Source organism: Acomys minous (assembly GCF_964271855.1).
Source record: "Acomys minous genome assembly, chromosome: 1".
In the NCBI taxonomy this organism is placed as follows: Eukaryota; Metazoa; Chordata; class Mammalia; order Rodentia; family Muridae; genus Acomys; species Acomys minous.
In genome coordinates, this window is record NC_140483.1 from 6,648,908 (window position 1) to 6,673,142 (window position 24,235).

The 24,235-nt window shown below is 42.9% G+C and overlaps 1 protein-coding gene across 1 annotated transcript in view; it reads right to left on the reverse strand.

The window, feature by feature from the left end:
• Positions 1-24,235, reverse strand: part of USH2A (usherin) — a 683,333-nt gene that overhangs the window by 103,239 nt on the left and 555,859 nt on the right. Inside the window, exons 56-58 of the mRNA XM_084773188.1 lie at positions 20,690-20,797; positions 11,963-12,146; positions 10,898-11,055 (exon numbers count right to left, since the gene is read on the reverse strand). Of these exons, the coding sequence (XP_084629314.1) occupies positions 10,898-11,055; positions 11,963-12,146; positions 20,690-20,797 (450 nt within the window). The remainder of the gene's footprint in view (positions 1-10,897; positions 11,056-11,962; positions 12,147-20,689; positions 20,798-24,235) is intronic.

Below are 24,235 nucleotides of genomic sequence, written 5' to 3' on the forward strand. Positions count from 1 at the left end.
TTATGCAAGATGTGCCCATTGTGTTATTGAATTAGGTAAACTGGAGACGGATCAGATAATTTCATCCCTGACTTCTGTAGTCACTGTCACACACCAAGTGGCCTCCACAAGCATCAGTCTCTTCCTCCGTAAAGTGATGACACCAATGGTCATATAGTGGCACCTGCGTAAGGGTGACATAAAACAACACACACAGTATTCTAGTACATTCCCACAGGGTAGATGCTGCTAAAAGCATCTCCATCTCCACACAAGACAAAACAGAGAACAAAAAAAAAAACCATAATAAAGCTGTAACAAGAGATACCAACCAGGTTCTCATGTGTCCTCTGACACCTCTCACACAAAGCCACTCTTCCACATAGGTATGAACACCACACCCATGCACGGGACTGTCCTAATGCTCTCTTGCTCTATGGCTTTTTAAGTGTGCGGTTGCCTATGATCGAATGGCACTGTGAAGACAATCTGCCATTCATCCTTGGCGGTAATTTCAGGTGGTCTCCCACCCAATCTGTCTGAAGTCAGTTTCTTTGTCTTCAGTCTGTACCTACAACAGGCGGCTCCCGCACTCTGAGTCCTTCAACTCCTCTACTTGAAAATGACAGGACTCCCAGCGGGGACAGGGAGCAAGATTACACTTCTCCTGTGTTTCAGATACAGACACAATATTGATCTAAGTTTAAGCCTGGCTAGACACCGCATGAACCCGGGAAATGTATTTTTCACCTCACGGCTAATGGGCAACAAGAGCCCTTTACCTACACCTACGAGGTGCTGAAACAGAAAACGCACCTCCAAACTGTGGACATGTCAAACACTGACAAACACCTAGGAAAGAGGGTCCCACCACTGCCATCACTTTACGGAGCAGTGACACACAGTCTATGGTGTCCCTGAAATGCCGTGCCATCTGCAATGAGTCTGAGACGACGGAGCCCCCTGGCAGCCTGATGACTAAATGAAATGAAATGGGCATATTTGTTAGGATCAGCTGGGGAGCCTCACGACTTGCTTAGTTCCCGAGTTCATAAATTTCTGTCAGAGCAAAAGGAGCCTCGGAAACGCGTGTGAACCAATCTACCCTAAGTGCAAATGGCAGTTTTGTTATTTGGTGTCAGAGTTACCAGTCGCACAGTGACAAGCTGCCATAACACATTTTCTTGTTCTCTGAAGAACAAGGGTTGTATTGGTTAATATTCCTGGCAGTGCTCTTTTTCATAATTTACAACAACTAGATGCTGATAGGTTATTTAACATTTATGAAGTTAAGATGTAATCAGAAAAACCCTGATTATCTTTACAAATAAAAAAGTTAAATTATTCAACTTTTTTTTCCCTCTGTGGCTTCATTTCTCAGCAGGTGCATACTTTACAATGGGACAAGTCAATCATATAAGCCCTTTTAAAATCCTTTTTTTAAGTAGCAGGAGCAGTAACAATTCTAAGAGTAAAAAAAAAAAAATACATAACCCATTAATTCAGTTTGACAGCAGTATTTGCTTCAAAAGACAGCTTACACTTAGAACAGTGTCTCTAACACACTGGCCAATACCTTCCTCTGTGTAGGCAGGGGTGTCTCCATTATGTCCTTCTGGGGGAGGTGAAAAAATAGCGCAGGCTACCTTCACTCCTTTAATGACAACTGTACAGGACTTTGACATAGGTTGATAGCTACATCCTACAGTGTTCGCTTCCTCCTCAGCAGTGACATCCCCCAGAGGAGGGGTGATGTATAAAGCATCACCTTTGTACCTCTCTGTGTGATCAGGTGTCCTGCCTCCTGCCACACTCATGACTAGAGATCAGTAGATATATTCTTGTCTGTCAAGTGAATCCAAGAATTCAGTCTCTCCAAAGATACATGAATCCTGCCTTCCATGAGGTCTGGGCCCACAGATAAAATGACCCTGCTGGACCATAGGATGGCCCCACAATTGTACTGTGGTCATTCCATATTTTCCATATCTATAGAAAAATTGTTTTTAAACTTTGAACTAGATTTTAGAAATGATAAAAATCATTTGCTATATGTGTTAATGAGGTAGAGAAACAGAAACTGTATTTTAACTACACACACACATACACACACACACACACACACACAAACATACACACACACACACACACACATGCCACAGGAACTGTGGGGTGTGGGTAGGGCAATGAGGGGAGAGAATATGAGCAGAAAACCTGACATGAACATATGAAAATATCATAATTAAGTTCATCATTTAGTACACTGAATATATACATTGAATTTAAAACACTTAAAAAGCAAAAGGTTAAAAAGAAAAATCATAAGAAAATATAGGCCCCGTAAGTTGCCTCTGATAGCTACAAGGTGAATAAGCTAGAGAAAAATCACAGTCGGGAGGCAGAGGCGGAGGCGGAGGCAGAGGCGGAGGCAGAGGCGGAGGTGGAGGCAGAGGCGGAGGCGGAGGCGGAGGTGGAGGCGGAGGCGGAGGCAGAGGCGGAGGCGGAGGCAGAGGCGGAGGCGGAGGCAGAGGCGGAGGCGGAGGCGGAGGCAGAGGCGGAGGCGGAGGTGGAGGCAGAGGCAGATGGGTCTCTGAGTTTGAGGCCGGCCTGGTCTACACAGCAAGTCCAGGCCAGCCAGGGCTACACAGAGAAACCCTGTCTTGAAAAACAAAACAAAACAAAATCTGCATTGACTTTTCTCACTAGTAAAATATGGAAAATAGCTTGGGTGTGGCAGCTTACATCTGTTATCCCAGAGGGATTGCTGAGTATGAGTTTTGCCTTGGCCATGTAGTGAGACACTGTGACAAAAAACACCAAACACAGAAAACATGACATGAGACATGAAGTTATACTTACTGAAAAGGATTTGTGTTTATCTCAAGAAAAACGCTTAGCTCACAATGCAAGACTCAAAATGTGCAAGATAAGTTTGCTTGTTAATGCGCAAATGAAACATAAATCACTAAGTGGGTTCCATCTTTTCTTGTCTTTCGGTTACTCCACTCAACAGTGAAAACTAACGGCCAATGTTGAATCATCCAAATTAGTGCAGGCCGACGTTTTATTTATTTTTAACCAGACAGCATCCAACCCCATCTACTGCAGCTGAGACTGTAACTGAACACCCACTAGGGTGTCTGTGTCTGTAGATGGCCCATATTGTGGCTAGCTAACCTTTCATCAAAAAGTGATTAATAAATAGTACTTGTGTGCCCATGCAGGATTAATTAAAATGATTTCCCAGAAGCATGGTTGCCAATTTTTTTTTTCTTTAATGGACTAAAAGATAAATGGGCAAGGGAAAGTGCCAGGGCTTCACGATTATGCCTTAAACTTAAATAACTCCCCATCCTTAGTGAGAAAAAGCACTTGCTGAATGCAGCTGTATTGTTAATTAGGACATGATTAAGGGGTAGATAGTTCAAAATATAGTCATCATCTTGATAAATTAGAATGGCTCATTATTATCTGCAGAGTTTAAATAATTTTGAATGTTTGGGTTCTTAAACAGCAGGACTGGCTGCCTCTGCTCTTTTCTCTGGGTAAATGGTTTGTATTCTGTGAAGTCTTTTCCTTCCTAATTTTCCATAATCATTAAGGTTACGTGTATCTCTCCTCTCTTTCAGTTAAATCTGCCCTGATTCAGTTGAGTGTGGACCTTGGAGCCAGGGCTAATACAAGGTCAGAGGACACCTTGAGAGGAAGCTAATGTGGCTTGCACAGCCTCTAATTTGAACATTAACTGGCTGGTGCAGTCTCAGGACCGGTTACCACAGGGCCATGAGTAGTCACATCTCAACAATAGAAGGTGAGTTACTAGAGTGACTTCCCCCACCTAAAAAAGATTTATATTTTATGTAAGTTCTTCATTTTATTTTATTTTCCTCTGTATGGTTGATTTGCCTGCATGTATGTCTGTGGTTCATGTGTATGCAGTGCCCTCAGAGGCCAGAAGAGGCTGTTGGTTTCCATGGGACTTGAGTTACAGATGGTTACGAGCCACCATGTAGGTGCGGGGAATTGAACCTGAGTCTGATTGCCACATTCAGAGCAGCCAGTGATCTTAACTACTGAACTACCTTTTCAGCACTGACATATTTAAATCATGTGTATATGTGAGTGTCTGTAAGTGGGCTCCCACCTCCACACACCGTACAAGGAGCAGACATGTTTTGAAGTTGCTTAAAGGTTACAGCGTTTTAGAAGGACTCCTGTTGACATTTATCAGATAAACAGGGACCTGGCTTTGCCTGGGACAGCCTTTGAATAATCCCTTCATGGGTATTTGAGACTAGCTGGAATCTTTCTGCTCTTGCATGATTTTGCTGAGTTCTGTCTGTTCTTTCTGCACTCTAGGCTGGCTAGGTGGAGTTTCCTGGTTCATCCACACTCTTTAGTTTGGTGGCCCTTTCCCAATTAATTCTCCTGCTCTTGACTTGCCCAACAAAACATCATCCTCACAGAACCAGTAGGTTTGGGCTGCCACTTGCCAAAGCTGAGTGCACACCTCGTGCGTTTGCAAGACCTCCAGTGAGAAACGCAAAGCTTCGGATTGAAGAGTTAAACCAAAGGCAGAAAGGAATGGCTCTTCAAAGGCAACAGTTGAACAGATTTTCATCTGAATCCTAGAGATGCGATGCCTGGTGACCTTGAGCACATTACACCCTGAAGCCACATCTCAAAATCCTAGAAAGAGGAACTACCTGTTACTGTTTGCATATGAGTTAACTTGAGGGGTTGGGGAGATGGCTCAGTGGTTAAGAGCACTGGCTGTTCTTCCAGAGGTCCTGAGTTCAATTCCCAGCAAAGGCATGGTGGCTCACAGCCATCTGAATCCCTCTTCTGGTGTGCATGAAGACAGAGCACTCATATACATAAAACAAATAAATCTTTAAAAAATGTATATGTATATATATAAGAATTACCTTGAGCCTGGGAGGGTTTGGCACATAGTAGGACTTAAGAAACTTGCATCTGTGATATCAGTTCTCCCTATCACAGTTACCCTTACTCTGGGAATCCTCAGTCCTTTACCAGCAGGATTTATAGACATGATCTAAGATGTAGTTTATTGATAGCATTGGAAACATACTTTGAAAGCCGAAACCCAGTTAATTACCTAGGTAATTCTTCTGTTGCCAAGCAACCACAAAGACTATTTGCTCCCAGTAACTTACCTGCCTGAGGTTACTGTGTCCATATTGATCCCCACAAAATGCATGTGAAAATAAATCAATTAATTCAATCAATATTTTGGCTTTGTACATTCAAGAGAAAGCCAGTTATTTCTGTCGCTAGGAGTTACTGTTCCCTGTCATTTTGGTTTGGTATGAGTGATCTGGGGTTGCTAAACTTGATGGTACATTTGAGTATGTGGAGGAGCATTATTTTACACACACACACACACACACACACACACACACACACACAGAGAGAGAGAGAGAGAGAGAGAGAGAGAGAGACAGCTTATGTTTCTTGACCTCAAGAATCCATTTTCTACCTCAAGAAAGTCTTTTTTCCATAAGCCTGATGTGAAGAATTTGTGTTTTTCTTTTCACTCTTTTCTTTTGGGACAGTCCTCCTGAAGCTCAGGCAGACTTCCAAATTCCGACGTAGGCTGAGGATACCCCTCAACTTGTGATCCTCCTGCTGCCTCACCTGGAGTGCTAGAGTTACAGGTATGCGGTGCCCTGCTTAAGTGATTCTTAGAGACTGGACACAGGGCTTCTGCATGCTACCTATAAGCTGCCCCTGAGCCCAAGGATTTGCTTTTTAGTAAGAGCTCCAGGGTCTAAAGTCCATCCAGGGCTGTGAAGTGCAGATGTGGACTCCGACTCACTACTCAGCAATGTCTGTGGTACAGTCATTCTGAACTTCTGAAAGTCGGAGAGGATATAGAAAATTCCTGATTGTAACTACATAAACAACCTTGCTCAAAACAAGATTGGTTTCCTTCTGCTTAAAACACACATTTGCGACTGCTCAGAACAGAAAATGTTTTATTATCCATATCATGAGGCGTTTCTGATGGGATCAACTGCTTGTGACCCACAATCACCTGGGGCTTCCACCATTTGGAATCCTTCTAGGCACCAGAAAAACAATGTTTAAGACTTTAATCTTTCCATGTATTACAATGTTTCTCTACTGGATTTTATGCATCTATGAAATTGACAGGTCTGGAAATTATAGATTTGTTAACAATTGCTTAAATGGTCAGAGTTAGCATGGAACTCTTCATTTTCTCTTAGTCTGGACTGGGTGGAAATTTTCTTTCAAGCTTAAGGTAGGAACAAGCTAATGTTACATTTTATAAGCAAGAGTTATCTTTTATTCTACAATAAGGCTTTTCTTATTTATATATTCAACATAAAGATGTGATGTTGGTTTCAAAAGAAAAAAAACACAACATAGTAGAAGAAATTTGAAAAAACTGTCTTGAAAAAAAAAGTGACACTATATTGAACTAAGTGTTTTTGGCACTCTGAAAACAAAGGTATGCATGTGTCATGGTGTGTCCATGAAGGTTAGAGGACAGGCCAAGAGCTCCACCTCACGCTTCCCACCTTGTCCAGGCAGGGCCCTCCTCATTCTTCTGTGCTGTTTACTGCAGGTTAGCCACGCCCTGCCTCCCGTCTCTCACAGGAGTGCTGGGATGACAGGTGTGCACTATCGCACCAGGCTTTTCATGTGGGCTCTAGGATCAAACTCAAGCCATCAGCCTTGTCCAGCCCAGAAAAATAAATAAAAATGAGTTATTAAAATGATTGTGTCGAAGGCATTAAGTGTTGAATCTAAAAGGTCACTCATATCTATAGCATCGTCATACAAATCCAGATAATAAATGGCGGCTACATAAATGACATCACTTAACCTTTGTAACAGTTCTACATGTAAATACTAATGCCAAGGCTATTCATCAGAAGAGGCCTAAGAAGCCATCACAAAATCAACAGAATGACGAGAATGAATACGAAGCTTTCAATAATAACTCTCAATATTAATGGTCTTTACTCTCTAAGAAAAAGATGCAGATGCAGAGGTTGTGTTACAAATGGATTCCATGATTTTGCTGCCTCCGGAATACATACCTCACCACCAAAGAGGGACCCCACCTTCAGATAAAAGGCTGGAGAGCAGGATTCCAAGCAAAATGAAAGAATAGGCATCGCTATTCTAATATCTGTTAAATTGTCTTAAAGCCAAAAGTGGAAGAGGTAAATATTATCACATGGTGCTTAGCAACAGAGCATGCTAAGAGGGGATTAAAATTATAGACAAGCACTCACCTAACAATGGGGCATACAGTTTCATAAGACAGATACCACCATAAATAAAACCACAGATTAATTACCAGCACAGTGATGGTGGGTGACTTCAGCACTCCACTGTCACTCATAGACAGATCATCTGGATTAAAAAAACAAAAAACAAAAGCAACAACAACAGCAACAAAGAAACACTGACGTCAAATGACACCATGAGTAGACCTAACAGGCACCTACTGAATGGTCTGCCTCAACAAAAAACGAACTCAGGCTCTTTTCAGCAAACTCAACAAACACAGGAAAGTTGAACTACTGGTAGCTGTAAAGGCATAAAGCTAGGTAAACTGGGTAGGTCTGCCAGCTGGTGCCAGGAGAACATGAATCCTGGGCATCTTGCTGTTTGTCTTACTTCTGTGGCCTTAAAGGAACAACAAGTGCTAAGACTTCTGGTGAACAAGAGCATGGTGACCCAGAATCCTCCTGGACACCCTGCCTAGCTTCCTGGGCCTTCTCTTACTATTCTTTAGAATCTGAATTGGAGATAACATAGTTCCGAATCTAAGCCATCTCCAGTTCATGGAAGAATCTGGTTTCCAGCTGGTGCTCTTGGCTTTCTTTTACTTGGTGGCCCTATAGTACAAGGACACCATAAAAATGCTAGGAAGAGGGTCACTGAGATGGCTCAGTGGGCGAACAGCTTGCCACCAAGACTCGAGTTTGATCTTCAGGATGCACATGGTGGAACAGATTCTCACAAGTTGTCCTCCAACTTGTGACACCTCCAACCACCCCCAACACATACATAATAAAAAGATTTAATGCCGGCAAGAAATCACTAAGAGGTTGTGATACGTGATAACAATGTGACTCTAAGAAAGCTGAGACCACGTCCACAGAGGGAAAGTTTGTACATTTACCTAGTGAAGACTAGACTGCTCCATATTGAAATTAGGGACAAAGCTCAGGACTACCTGTGTTTCTAAGCCCTGAAGATTAATGACGCTGATACGAGCAGTTATTGTACCTGGTTTAATTTAATATACCGTGTGCTGATTTTTAGAGCAAACTGCTGCGGAATCATTTGTGTTGTGTATCTTACATGTTTCTCTGTGCATGAAGCTATTTGCACATTTTCCCCCTGTGAATTTGAGCAGAACAAAACCCCTTCTCCCTGATCAGAGATGCTGACCTCAGAAGCATGCCACGCATTTTCAGAAGCATGCCACACATTTTCAGAAGCATGCCACGCATTTTCAGAAGCATGCCACACATTTTCAGAAGGGTGCCACACATTTCACATGGTAGACCTTTGTCTTTAAGGCTGCATAGCTTTAATTTTTTTTTTAATGTGGAAAGTTTTTATTAAAGCCTAGCTAGAATATTTCATGTTCTCTATCAATAATTAACTGATCTACAAACCGATTAGGTGTTACAGGTATATATTATTAACTAAACATTTCTTTGACCATCTCATGAATGTATATAGTGAATTCTGGACACGCCTACCCTTTCGCCCTCTTTTGTCTCCTCCCCACTGCTGATAATCTCCTCTCTTCCATACAAGCTCGCTCTCTGTGGTCATGGTTTGTGACCCACTGAATTTAAACACGTCCATCTGTGTGACCATGGGTCCCCTGGGTTCCCCAGGAGGTACACAGCTAAAGACAATGGCTCTCCATTCCAGCACCCATCAACAGCCTGTAAGTCACTAAGGAGGAGTAGATCCCTGTGGGACCCTCCTCTATCCATGACTGTTGACTAGCCCAGTCTTGTACAGGCTCTGTACAGGCAATCACAGCTGCTGTACTTTCACTACTGCAGGGTTTATGTCAGGCCCAGAAGATGGTATTTTCAGTCCAGGGTGATTATGTAATTCAACACAAAGTATGTCTTTGCTAATTATTTTAAGAAACAGGTCTGTCAATACCAGGATCACTATTTTCAATGTTGTGCTGAGCTGTGGCTGAACTTAGACTAATGGTGTGTGTTTCAATTTGAATTTAAGAGTAGAGATTCAGGGGCTGAGGACTCCATGGTGGAGTGCATGCTTGCCACATGTAAAGCTGGGAGTTCTATTTTGTTGACTCAGAAAGTTCATGGTCAGGGTATGTGGCTTAGGGCTAGACGGTAGTTTCCCACATGTTGTGTGCAAAACCTCAAGCTCTAACCTTAGTACTGAAAACAAAAGTAAAATCAAATGTTTGGTAATGAAGCTTAAGCCTCTAATCAGTTTTAAATGTTACACAACCTGTACTCTGTTAAAAGATAGAAAATATTTCAGTATCTATCTATCTATCTATCTATCTATCTATCTATCTATCTATTGTCTTCCTCTATTTTCTTCTATCTTTATTTTGAGACAGAGTCTTTCTCTGAGCCTTGAGCACAGAGTCAGCTAGGGTGGCAGGTTAGCAAGCCTCAGGTATCCTCCTGTCTCCACCTTCCCCACTCTGTGGGTGCAGACAGATGCTATCACTCCCAGAGTCCTTACACGGGCGTAGGGAATTAGAACTCTGGTCCTCACGTCTGGGTGTAAAGTACCTTTACTCTCGCCTTTCACTTTAATCTCCATAGTGTCTATTTGGCCAGGATGCTACCCGAGGACTGTATTTATATAAACATGTAATAGTGCATTAAATCGTCAAAGCAATTTGGTACTGACTAAATGGGGTACCGAAGGCTCACAGAACAGAGAGGCCATGGCCACCAGCCATCACCATTTGCGATGGTGACCTCATAGTTAAAACAGGCCATTGTCTTTCCAAGTACCCTGTTCACTGATGGAAAACAGAAGGAAACCCTCTAGGCCGGTGAGCCAACCTCAGGATTTCTATAGATATGAAGTTCTGAGTGACTGTAGCCTCTGACTTACCTTGGATATGTTTGGGTGAAAAGATGGGGTTTTAAAGTTTTTGAATTCCCAAAATACACTGTTTTGATAGAAAGGCAGATGTATGTATATATGTATAGATAGATATGCATGTGTATAAATGTACACAAATGTGGAGATCCATGACAGTAGTTTGAGTGAGAAATGTCCCCAGAGGCTCAAGTATCTGGACACTTGGTCCCCAGATGGTGGTGGTGTTTGGGGAGTTTATGGCACCTTTAGAAGGTGGGGCCTTGCTAGGCAAAGTTTGTCACTGGGGGTGGACTTTGAGGGTTCATAGTCTTACCCAACTTCCAGAGTACTCTGCTGGGAGCTTGCAACTGAAGATGTGATCTCTCAGCTTCCTGACCCATCTGCCTGCTGACATGTATCCTCTAATAATATGGACTCTCCCTTTGGAACCATGAGCCAAAATTAATTACTTTTTTATAAGTTGGATTTGTTTGTGGCAGCAACAGAAGCATAAGCAATATACAAATATGTAGACAATTGTGTAGACTTATATGTGTTTTCGATCGCTCCATTGATATTTATCTAGGAGGAAGCTATGATTTCCTGTGAAGTCACATTTTCATCTTTATCTCCAGTTAATTTTGATTAAACTATGAGACTGAGAGACAGAGACACACAGAGAGACAGAATCAGACACATACAGAGAGAGAGAGAAGGGGGGAAGGGGAGGGAGGGAGGGAGAGAGAGAGAGAGAGAGAGAGAGAGAGAGAGAGAGAGAGAGAGAGAGAGAGAGTCCATTTCTTACCTGGTGTTGTCCATGCTACATATATGGAATCAGAGCCCAGTACAGTGATATTACATGGGGGATGGATGTCTCCTGGGGTCCACTCAGGCATCTGGACAAGATAGTCCTCACTCACACCGCTACCACCTCTGGTTTTTGCTTCTAACTTGTAAAGGTACCTGAAGAAACAAAACCCTGTAACCAGACAATCTGAGACACTGTAACAATGTTCACTGGCCTCTTGGTATGTTGTTTTGCCCTAAATTTATGACAAATTGTGAACTCTTTCCTGTGAGAACCATGACTGTGAGCTTGGTCCTTGTGTCTAGCAAAGGCGGCCTTCCTCACTAGAATATCGCTCTTGCTGCCTCCCAACCCTCGCTGAACCCCGCATCACTCATGGCTCTTCTGGAGGATTTCAGAAATGTCTTAGGGTGTGCTACTGGGCTGTGAAAGTTCAATTTAGTCTTTTCTATTTCTAAATGGGTTGAATTTGAGGGAGATTCATTTAGAGGCAAAGATATTTAAATTGATCTGTTATTTTCCACAATAAAACTAAATTATTCTCTATCTCTGCACTGAAACATCTGTTGACATAAGGTTTATCTTGTGTCTGCTGAGAAATGAATGGGAAGGAATTGCAAATGTGTGGCTGCAATGGCTGCCGCAGACGGGGGGGGGGGGGGGGGAGGTGGGGGGGATGGGGGTGGGGGGGTGGGAGGAGAGGAAGGGGAGGGACAAGAAGAGGTGGGGGGTGAGGAGTGAGTGTAAGACTCTCCCAGTCTTTCTTATTGCTAATCTAGGAATGTAAGTTCTGAATACTCTTTGGTAATTTTTCAAGTTGGACATTGTATTTTGTATATCTAAATTTCTCACGCTCTCATGTTCGAATTAATTATATGCTAAAAAGGATCTCATATGGACTGGAAACTAAGAAAAACTAGTACTTTTTATCTGCTACAGCATGGCTAATGAATAATAAGATTAATTAAATAATTGAATCACATTTCTATGGGAAGTATTCTTTCTCAACCTTGAACAAGTTAGAAAGCTAACAGTGTGGTTGGCAAAGTTTGCCTCTGTCACCTGCTGTTGGGCTCCAGGTTTTTATCAGTGAAACTCTGTTCATCACTGCCACCCACGTGAAGCAAGCTTCCATTACGCCTCAGCTGATATTGAGAAATGAGGCCGTTGGGCCTTTCTGGAGGATTCCAATATAATCCCACGGTTGTAGAATTGATGATAATATGTCGAGGTGTCACCCAAACTCCTGGCAAAAATGACACAATGAGGTTTTATTGTGAGTATAAAATACATGCCCTGTGAAACTGCACAGCTCACCCCACAAGCCAGCAAGCCTTTCTCTGTGGATGAAAACAGCCTCATTGTGGAAGAAACAAAAATGAACCCCCAGCATAGACTGGTTTCTCCTGCTTTACTTTGGAATGTCTCCCCATGGGGCCTTGGTCTTGCTCTGCCTGCATTTTAATCAAGGCTGGAAGTAAATATGGGAATTTGAGACATTGATGCTCTTTACTTGGGTTATATGCAAGGAAGAACAACCAGGTATTTACTAGAATTATAGCTCAGTAAGTTAGAATTTCTGCTTCCCCTTGTAACGTGGGCTATTCATGTCATCTTTCCCTGATACTTCCTGGCCTCACTTGTCAGTTGCTAGAGATTTTTCACTGTCCTTTAAAACAACGGAATGTCTCTCTAACTCTGTGCTTTCTTCCTGCCCCACTCCCACTACATCCTCTTCCTCCTCCTCTTCCCAACTGCACTCCCTGGGCAACGCTTTTTCTCTAGCTCATCTATGCTGAAGACTTCCTAAGACAAATTTGGCTCTCCACTGGGCTTCAGACTTAACGAATCCAACTATTTATGTGACATTGACATTTAGAAAACTACTTGTATGTCAAAGTTCAAAGCATCGACAGCAGAGCTCTTGTTTTTTCTGTCCACAGTCTAACATAGCTCCAAGCTTGGCCACTGATTAACTTTCTTTGGCAAACTACATAAACAGAACTCTCTTAAGACACTGTCTACCCGTTCCCCTGTCAGTTGTGGGGTGGAGGAGCCATGAGATGGGTGGGAGGAGTCCAGAGTAAGAGTAGGGTCCAGATGCACTGAAACCCCAGAAATCTCATCCCGAGATGGGCAGGAATAGTACTGCTCCCTCCTGGCCCTGGTCCTGTGTCCCCATCCTTGCCCTCCTGGCAGCCAGGTCAAACTTCCTTTTCCCTTATAAGGTAATATTCACCAGCACCTGAAATTCCTCCTTATGGAAATGAGGCATTTCTGCACTGGCCAATGATGTACACACACTCTGAAAGCCTCTACCCACTCCCCAAAGGTTTAAACAGCTCTGTTCTCCAGCTCCTCCCTCACAATTCAATGAGCTGTTTTACTGAAGCTGTCTCTAGCTCTGCCCACACCTGCACCCAGCTGCCATGCTTTCCTCCCTGCTGAGCTTGAATACCCCTGGGTGGCAAACGGAGTCACGGAGCTACTCAGACTCCCCAAAGTTCCTGTCTTCACTGATGTCACTCTGGCCCAAACCATAGTCTTTCACGTGCTAGCAGCTGTCTTTTGCAGTTCTGAGGACTCAGCCCCGTGGGGCGGTGGGGGGACGGTTGGGGCTGATGATGAGACTGGGCAACCACACTACCACCGAGCTGCACCCCCCCAGCCCCATCTGCACTTTTCAGCTGGTCTTGTGCCTTGGACTCAGAGAGCAGCGTTGATCTCCTCCTCTCCAGGGCTGGGACTGCAGGCATGCCCTTCTTCTTCTGTGCTGTCTCTGTCGTTGGTCTTGGTTTTCTCTTTGCCTCTGTGTCCTCATAGCACTCTCTGATTATTCTATACACACTAGGAAGTGCACAGCCCTTCTGAAGTTTCCATTTCATTCCCTTCCTATCACGGCCTCTGTGGTCCCGACTTCTCTAGCCTTGACCTAACAAACTCCCTCATTTATGGATCACTGGCCACACCCTTTTCTGTCACCAAAAAATACTTCAAGCTCAGTTCTTCCCAACACCATAGGTTTTGCATTTTATATTTGTTCAGCCCTCTGTGTAGAGTCCCCCGTCCATGCAGCTTGCTTGACATTCATTGTCTTATCCTAGACTTTTCCCAGGGGATTCTGACTCAGTTTCCAGCATACAGCCCTTTCTCTTTCCCCTACAACCCTGAAGACGTTATAATAATATTTTCTTTGATGTGTTACGTATGTTGTTATGACCGGATGGTCTTTACACCCTTTTCCTGCTTCAAAGCAGAATCATTTTTTATCGAGTCAGGGATCTTCAGTCTTATTGCCAACCTGCGTTTGTGCATAGAAAACTAATAAGGGCAACATATCCCCTGCTGTTACCTTAGGCAGTCTATACAGTTATAGCAGGTCCAGAGTTGACCAAGAAAGGATTCATTGCCTTGCAGAGTTGATTCCTCAGCACAAAGGATAAAGTATATACAGAAAGAACCACAATTCAAGCTTAATTTATCTTTTAAAAACAATGGTTTTAGATTTATTTATTTATTTTATTTTATGTGTATAAGTACTCATTTACACGTATGTGTGTATATCATGGAAGCAGTGCCTGAGGAGGGTAGGAGAAGGCGCAGGAGACACAGATGACTGTGAGCCATCAGGTAGATGCTGGGAACCGAACTCAGATCCTCTTTCAAGAGCAGCAAGTGCTCTTAACCACTGAGCCACCTCTCCAGCTCCTTGGGCATGCTTGCTTACAGATACACATGTACATCTGTTGATGGAGAATCTGACGGTAGAATGGTGAGTCTACTAGAGGCTGCCCTGCTCCGGGCAGACCTTATACCTCTTATAAGGAGCTTTTTACAACAGTCATTCTATTAGGCTTCCTGCAATCACTAGCTTCTGGCTGAGTGTGCCTCCCATGCAACTTACTCTGTAAAAGGTAAGCTTTTGACATTTTTAGAAGAAAAAAATGTTCAGGACATTCAGATACAATTTATTCAGCAGCATGCTGAAGAAAGGGAACAGTCTAGATAGATTTCAAAGAGCCTCAAGCACACCAGCATCCAAAAGAGCAACTGATTTCTGAGAAGAACCCTGTCAGTCTTGTTATCCGTCTATGCTAGACACAGCGCACACAGAGGCCTAGGGTTTTCTGCCAACAGCTTCGTGCAATCATTTAGGATTCAGACTCCAACAACACATGAACTTGTTGACTTTAGAGATGAGCCATTGAGAGTTAATCTTCTCCCTTGTAGTTCATCTCTCGCTGTCCTTGAATGATATAGTAGAAATCTCCAAGGAAGGGTCGAGGAGACGTGCAGTGAGTAGGGTGCTTGTCACACAAGTGTGAGGACCAGAGTTTGAATCCCCAGCACCCATGTAAAGGGCAGCCCTATGAGATCCTTAGAGAAAGCTCGTTAACTATAGGAGCCAAATCTGCAAGGTCTGGGTTCAAGTGAGAGACAATGCCTGGGTCTATGACTTAGAGGGTGCCTGGCAAGATGTCTTCTGCCAGCCTCTGGCCTCTACATATGTGCACACCCCTACACACATACACATGTTTTTAAAAAACTGCCAAAGAACTAAAAAGGCCATGGCTTAATTTCAAGCATGTACTCCTCAAGGTAGGTAGCCTGTCTATATGGAGGTTCTAAAGAAACAAACAAACAATCAGAATTTGGAGTTGTTTTACCAAAAGTCAGGCTTCCATGCACTAGCCTCCATGGAAGCCAGTTATAACTACATGTCCACAGATTTAACTGGAGAAATGTAGTTTCACTGTCCCAATAGCAACTAGTAAGTGTTGTGGTTAAGTTACCAATATGGCCTAATAATGTTTATTATCAGGCCTATACTTATTATCACGGCAGTGTAACTGACTAGCAATCAATCAAGACACAGACATCTGTTATATTTTAAAATAGCCTTAGTTAACCTGGGGCAGAGCAGATATTAATCCTTTAAACTACTTTCCATAGTGAGGCAGGTATGGAATCCCTGTGCCAGTCCCATGCCATCTGCTTCTAATAATTTCTATCAAGCTACCTCCCATCCATAATCCCATATACTTGCTAATGTTCTTCATTTGGACTAAGTTTCCATCCACGCCGGCCATGTGCTTCTCCTCCACCTAACCCATGATGGCACAACCTTCTTCTCCTCCTCTCTTCTGATCTCTCTTCTTCCCAAGATTCTCTCTGTCTCCCCATGCCCTGGAACCTTAGCCACGCCTATCTTATTTGCCCTGCCCGGGTGTGATGGCTTTTTATTAATTAGCATCAAAATACATCAGATCAACATATGTGCTACATATTTATTTGTAGGATGGGTTTGGGCTGTTAAGACCCACCTTTTGGTGAACTACTTTGGCTGAGCTCCCGGTATGGGTTTGCCCCCTTCTCCCACTCTCCAGTCGCACCTTGGCACCAGATAAACCACCCTACTCTGTATAGTACTGGGCAGATCCAAGGCAGTTCAAGGGAAGAGAGGACAGAGAGAAGAGAACCGACCTCTGATGCCAGGATGGGGTAACTAGGTGCAAGTATTGGGGTGAAAATCAGAAGGTAAGCTTTAGTGGCTATTTTGATTATCAGAAATGAACACGGATACAAGATTTGTTCTAATTAATCTTGAGTTTTGTATATTATTATCCACTTCTATAAAGTTTCTGCAAATGTCCATTAACTTAAAAATTCCCAATATTTATTGCGGGTAGGCTTCTAAAAATCTGTTGATGAAAGCCACTCTATATGGGTTCCTCATGTCAAGGATGCACTGGTTTGTAGAGTATTTAACTAATTTACTCATTTGTCCTTCTGCATGGCCTGGTAAGCCCTTCTGTGTCAGGCACAGGTCATGTGGGGATAAAGACATCCTTATTCTTCCAGGAAGTCAACGTGCCATGGTAAATGTAGACTTATGCTAAACTGTAGTACACTACACTACACTACACTACACATACTATACTATAATGTAGTTTGAGTGCTGCTTAAAGAGAAGTAAGCAGGCTGGGGGAGCACCCAGGATAGGAGGCTTGCCTCAGACTTTGGGATGAGATCAGGAGAGGTAGGAAGGAGGGATTCCCAGGGGCTCTAAGGGGAGCCATGTGAGCTATGTAGAACAGACGTTAACTGGTGGAAGACACGGGAGCAGCACATAAAGTCCAGGTCTTACAGAAACGAGAGAGCATGTAGGAAGGTGGATACTCAGATATGACTTTCCATTTCATGGTATGTGGTCAAGGCCACCAGGTTAGCAGAGGTAAAACTCCAGGCATCTGTTCGCTTTACAAAGATGATAAGAGTTTGTTTCCTTGGAATGAAATTAGGTGTTTGGGAGATGGCTAACACAAGAGACATCCTTTTTGACACGTGGGGAGGTGGTGAGAATCAATTGGGGAAATTAAGAAAACTGAAAACTAGCTACCAAAGAGAGACCTAGTTAGGATAAGATGGAGAAATTAGAAATTAGAAGGATGTAAACAAAGGTATGGGTAGAAGGGATGAAAAAGAAGGAGGAACTGGGAAAAAAACTCTTTAAGATTTATAATCTGTAAGGTTATGAAGAATTGTCCGTGCCCTTCCTGACCAGCAGGAATAAGACTCAAGACAACCAGGTTCCTTCTCAAGGCGGTTTACTCAGGAATGAAGTTACAGCAGTATCGCTTGGCAGAGAATGGCCCCGCCCCAGGCGGGCAAAGGCTTATACCCTCAGCAAGAGCCAATCAGAGAGAGCCACATGTAGCCTCTCCATAGGTCCGAAATGAGTCACGGAGGAGACCGTAAGGCTTGATGCCCATGCTGATAGCCATATAAAAACTTATTTACCAGGGAGAGCACTCACCGTCGGGAGGGTGGAAGGCGGAAGCCAGTGTCATCTTTAGGCGTGGCAACATCGCAGCTCTCGACAAAGAATGACGCATTATGTTTAAAGAAGATGGAAGGCTAGTAAGAGTGGGCTGGGACTGAGGTGACAGGCAATGGGCAACTAAGAGAAGAGAACAGAAATAAAGGCAAGGCAGGGAAACGGGTAGGGGAGAGAGAACTGAGCAGTGACAATGGAAGGATTAGAACACAGTGGCTACACAGACCTTGCACCTGCGAGTGAATCCCTGTCAGGGCTCAGCCTCTGGCAAATCTTAACGTTCATAAGGGGTAGAACTGGTACCCAAGATCTAGAGTGATGTGTACTGAGCAGAGGAAGAAGCCAGAGGGGCATCAGTAAGCCAAAAGCAAGAAAGAATGGATCTGGAATGAGCTCAAGGCAGGCTGAGTCAGCTTCCTCTTTTCTTTCCTCTGACATCGATGATAGAGGAAAGCTCGCATGACTCCACTCTACAATGAGCTGGCATTGCTGGGCCAGCAGCGCGTCTGAGAAAATAGGGAAATAAGGCGATCCAGACTGTTCTCACTACTTGATAAGAGGGCCACAATTTTCCATGAGGATAAGATTGTAAAGAAGTGTGGTCAGTTATTCCTAAGGCCACACTATGCATTAAGACTTTATGTTTAAATGTAAATAAGGACAAGATGAGAAGAACCAGGGTGGTTGTGAATTTTAATTTTCTCCATATGTATTCTCATATCTTAGACCTTCCAACTATGTCTGACTTACTGCAAATGTGGCATTTCATAATAAACTGTACTTGGGTTAGTAATTTAAAAGTTTGATTTTTAAAATTATGCATACGTGTGTGTGTGTGTGTGTGTATGTGTGCATGTACATGTGTGCATGTGTATATGTGCACATTAATACAAGTGCCATTGGAGGCCAGAAATGTCACATCCCTTGGAACTGGGGTTACACATGTTTTGAGTAGCCTTGCATGTATGCTGGGAACTGAACTCAGGCCCTTTAGAAGAGGAGTAAATGCTTGTAACTACTGAGCCATCTCTCCAGACCCTGGGCTAGTAAATTAAAAGGATACCTTTGTCTCTACTTTGTAATAGTACACTGATCTTAACAGCATTGGTGATTGGTCCCTTTGTGGCTTTAAGCTAAGCACTGGGGCTGTATCGATTTCATGTATGGGATATCCATGAACGCACACACACAGCCAGAGGATGGATCTAAAGCTATGTTGCTTTCCCAGAGGAAAACCTTATTTCTTTGCACAGTCATTTGCAGTGAGGGAATATCTCATAACCTGAAACCATTAAAAAAAAAAACCTGAAACCATTTCTTACATCACATTCCCTGGTATCATTTAAAGTTGCTGTTTTCAAGTCAAAATCTACACCCTTTCCAGAAATCTTATAAGGGTAAGTGGGAAAATAAGTTCATTTAAAAAGCACCAACAACTTAAGAATATGGATTTGGTGACTAAACCAATACCAGAGACCCCTAACTTCCTCAGGCTTCAGTTTTAGCCTCTTTGGAGACCCCCTCCATTATCATCACAGTATCCATCTGATGGTTTACCTTTCCAAAAACCCTCTGCTGCTATCTTCCTTTCAAAGGAACACCAAGCTCTCTGACACGAAGCATTCTTTATATAGAGAACATCATTAGTGAACTCCAAGAGAGGAGCCATATGCCCCATATGTGGAATTTTCCATTTTATTCCTCATTTACTGGTAGGAAGTTTAGGCCTAATATTCCAAGGTACAACAGTCCTTTCAGTAGAAAAGTAATGGCTAAGTGGTCCAGGTCTCGAACATGGCAACGGACATTACACTCCTCTTTAGGCAGTTGTGTATGCTTCGATTTCTCCAGATTGACAAATAGTAGGTTACTACCACAGGCTACTGAGCATATTTTCTTCCATAAAGTAAATGGCATCACACACCCCAGGTCCCAACCCACAGGAGCTCATTGTCGTCACAGGGCTGATATTGCCAGATTTCCTTTTCATGTGTATTTATCATTAGAAATGAGTGGAGTCTGCTGTGTGCATTTTACACATAAAGTGTGAACTCTGGAGCATCCTTTTATGAACAGAACGCCTTACTCCAACAGTGTGATTTTATTTTGCACTTCACCATCCCCACAATACTTAAATTATTCCCCACATTTTGAGGTTAAGCAAAGTGATGCCTCCACAGATCTCCTGCCACAGGTTCCCTTCTCTGTGTGTGGAGGAATTTCAGGCATAAATAATGAAGACTGAACTGCTTCAGTCTGGAATTAAGATTTTTAAATTTACAGACATTACCAATTTGTCTTCTAAAGAGGGGAGAATCTCTCTGTATACTCCCTCAAGTAGCCTGGTGGTATAGTACACCCCGTGTGTGTGTGTGTGTGTGTGTGTGTGTGTGTGTATGTGTGTGTGTGTGTGTGTGTGTGTGTGACAGAGAGAGAGACAGAGAGAGAGAGAGAGAGAGAGAGAGAGAGAGAGAGAGAGAGAGAGAGAGAGTCTCTGTTTTTGAGGTCTATCTGTTTCAGTGATAGGTTTTAATATCTCTCTCAGATTATATTTTTTCATATGCACCTGGTAATTATATCACCATTCTGTTTGGTTGCAATTTCTTGAAGGCAGTGCCTATTTTCATCAGTGTTAACGGTGGACTTGGTACTCCTTAGATATTAATTGGTTTAATGCTTGAGTTTTTGAGGTGTTTCACATCCAAGTTTGTATTTTTTTTCTCATAAAAAAGCAAGTCTCAATGACTTAGTGAGTTTCAAGTAATTTACTGTAATTTACTATACTGCAAGCGTATAGGTTACCCTGCAGAAGGAGGAGACACTGAGATACTATTTTACTTCATCCTAAAATTTTTATCCTTTCTGCCTTGTTTGTTATGAAAGAGTTTATAAAGCTAATTAAAATAGCGCACACAACCTTTTTCTTCAAACCACACATATGTCCACATTACCTTGAGGGGCAGCCTGCAGAGTCTGCCCTACAGAGGGCTCACTGGAAACGCATCCGGCAGAGGTACAAGCAGCGAGTGTGAAGCTGTAGTTGGTATACGGCTGGAGACCTGGGAAGAGCCGAGAGGGAGGAAGGCACAGCTTGAGAGGGTTGTTCATTAGCGATTAGGCACTGGAAACCACTTGCGGGAGTTGTAGGTGTGCTCTGCAACATGCAAGACCTTCCTTCAAAACACAGGCTTCATGTTCGTGGGCATGGAAGACAGCCTTACGAGGGGCAGGCAAGCTCCCCATCAACGGTCTTGACTCTCTGGAGATACAGTCTTCCTACACGCTTGTATGGATCAAAAGTTCCTGAATGCTAAGCCATAAGGATACTTTAACATTCACAGACGAATACAATTCATCCCTCTCAGATCTCTCCTACAAGATGTGACTGAACACTGTCCCACTCACTGCACCGGAGCATTCCACACTCTGAATAGCCCGTCCCATCTCTAAGAGCACCGGTGTTCTTCTTGTTCTGTTTGAAAGTCCTCCCTTACAGTGTGGCAAAACATTCCTGTCCCTTAAACCCTTGGGGACCCAAAGAACAAATCTAATTTCCTTTCCACATTACTTGTTCTTTAAATATTTGTAGACCGTTATCAAATCCCCCCCGAGTTTTCTCTTCTCTAGATTAGCCACCCCAGCCAGGTCCCTGTAACTGCTTCTCATATGAAGGGGGCAGAAGACATTTGAAAAGAAGGTTAGATGCACCGCTGTCTAGCCTGAAGCCATGTTCAGTTCTTATTAACACCAACCAACACTTTAAGGAAAAAACAAAAACAAAAACAAAACAAACAAACAAACAAAAAAACGAAACCCCAAGACCACTGCGCTTCTTCCCCAGGTATGTTCATGGGCACCACTGTGCGCTTGTGTTGGATGCATTGCTTTTGTCTTTACACATAGGTTGAGGATACTTCAATGAGGACAAAGGACTTATTTACTTCTTTTGCATGTTTAAAAGAATATGGCTCAGTAACTCCCCAGTAAGGCCTCGGAGGGAACAAAGAATGACTTGATCTATTTATGACAGAAGTTGTCCATGGTTATATGTCACTGCTCTGTGGCTGATGACCTTGGCCGAGTTACCTAGCTTCTCTTTGCCTTGGTCTACTGATCTGTAAAATGGGGAATCACCATAGCATGTAGCTCATATGAGAAGATGAGACGGGATGGCAGGTAGTATTTTATATCAGCAGGGGTAACATTAAGGTTCTGCAGCATTCAGCATGAAGTATATTGAGGCTTACAAGGTCTTTCTTTGATTCTTGAGAAAATTTAAACAATACCAAAACGTTTTTAAAATAAATAAATAAATAAAAAACCTAGGGCTATGTCAGCAGTCAGATTATTAAGCTGATTTAGAACACCTACTCTGTGGCTACAACATATGTCTTCTACCCAGTTTCAGCTACATTCTTTGTAAATTTTATACATTTGGTGGCATGATTCTTCTTCTAGATTTGTTCCCATGTCACTCTGTCACTTCATAGAGATTATTGCCTGAGCGCTACATTTGCGTTTTACAGATTTCCACCACTCCATATGATACACCAGTTCCCTTTTATCCTCAAATAATTTTCTCCTTGTACAGCCCTCTGTATTTCGGATGCAGTGGGTGTATTTTCCTTGTCTTTTTTGCTGTGGCATAACTGCTGAACGAGCCAAGACTTTGCTTTGCCTATTGGCGTACCCTCCCAGTAGTGAGAGCACACAGTAGGTGCTTGCCAAATGAATGGAGGAGTTGGCCCTTGGGTTCACTCAGGCCTAGAGTGCTGGTTTGAGTTCTCTGAAGGAGTAGTGGCCCGAGGCAGCTGGAACTCCTGGGCATCCAATCTCAGGGCCTTCGGTGTTTCCTTATGGATTTAGCAATAAGATGCAGCTACTTATTTGATTATAATCTTCCATTTGGTGGCTGGGGGAGGATTTACATACTTTTGATATTTACACTATTTTTAGATGTGGACTATGACTCAAGATCTAAGCGATTCCCAAATCATATAGGTTTAATAAAAGCTAACAGGAAGATGCTAAAGTAATAAAACCTAAGAACTCAGAGAAAATAGAAAGGAACACCCAAGAGTGAAAGCCAGAGGCCACAATGACAAGCTGGTTTAACCCTGCAATGTAGCCTTTGTAGCCCACTTTTGAAATAGCTCAGCTGAAGCAGCTTCTTTCTTTTCTTAAAGATTTATTATTTTATTATGTACTCAGTGTTCTGTCTGCATGTGTGCCTGCGTGCCAGAAGGTGGCACCACACCTTATTATAGATGGTTAACCGTGTGGTTGCTGGGAGTTAAACTCGGGACCTCTGGAAGAGCAACCAGTGCTGTTAACCTCTGAGCCATCTCTCCAGCCCTGAATCAGTTTCTTTCTTTGTTAGAGTACACATTCTCTGCAAATAGGGATGACATCTTTAAGTGGTTTTTGGCCTCGCCTCACAGTGCCTGTTGTTTCATGAGTTCAGTGCTAGTTTACGTTAGTTCAAAGAACAGCTCCATGAACAAACATGGCGGGGGTAAAGGCTATGAGATGTGATGTCTTCAAAGTGTCATCCTACCAAACAGGTCCTTTCTTATGGTTCCATAAGCATTTTCTGCCTGCAGTATCTACTTTGCTTTTTTGGATATTCTTGGTTTGTGAAATATTTGTTAAATAATAATGAAATCAATGTAATGTGTGAGTAGTTAAGTTTCCTATTTTTCTTTTTAGATGCAAGTATGGAAGGCAAAAGATGAAACATATAGGGCTGAAGGGATGGATCAAAAATTAGGAGCACTGTGGCTCTCCTAGTTCAATTCCTAGCACCTATGGTAGACAGCTCACAACTTAAACTCCAGCTCCAGGCGGGTCTGATATATCTGGTCTCACTGGACATCTCCGTGCACAAACACACACAGATACTATATTTAAAAATAAAATAAATCTGTATTTTTTAAAAAGTAAAGAGTTATTTGTAGGCAGCTTATAAGGTGTTTTTCTAGGAAATCTGAAGAAAAAAAAAAAGCTAGCCCCGCCTGTTTTTCTCCTCTTATGTTTGGCTTGTCTAGTTTCAGACGAGCAGCAGGTGCTGGAGACAATTGCTGAGCGGATATTAGAAGATAAAACATGCACAGAGAGCTGTGCCAGATTTGATGAGACAAACAGAGTGTTTGTAACATGATAGAGGTTGGGAAAAAATTCATGACCCTGAAGAGGGAACTGTCATTTCTTTCTGATGCAGCAAGTCCAGAGAACGGTCTCGTGAACAAACCTTATCAATAAGTGGTGCTGGGAAAATGGGGGCATTTGGATTATTGAACCTTGACTCCGATTTCTTACCCTGGAGATAAACCAATTCCAAATAGGCTGTTTAGGAATAAAAGGATCATGACATCTCACAGGTCAGAGGGCACCATCAAGAGAAGTCCGGGAAGGAACCCAAGTGGGAGCATCAGGCAGGAACATCAGGCAGGAGAGCATGGAGGCAGGCTGCTGGTTTGCTTGTCACCTTGCCTTTC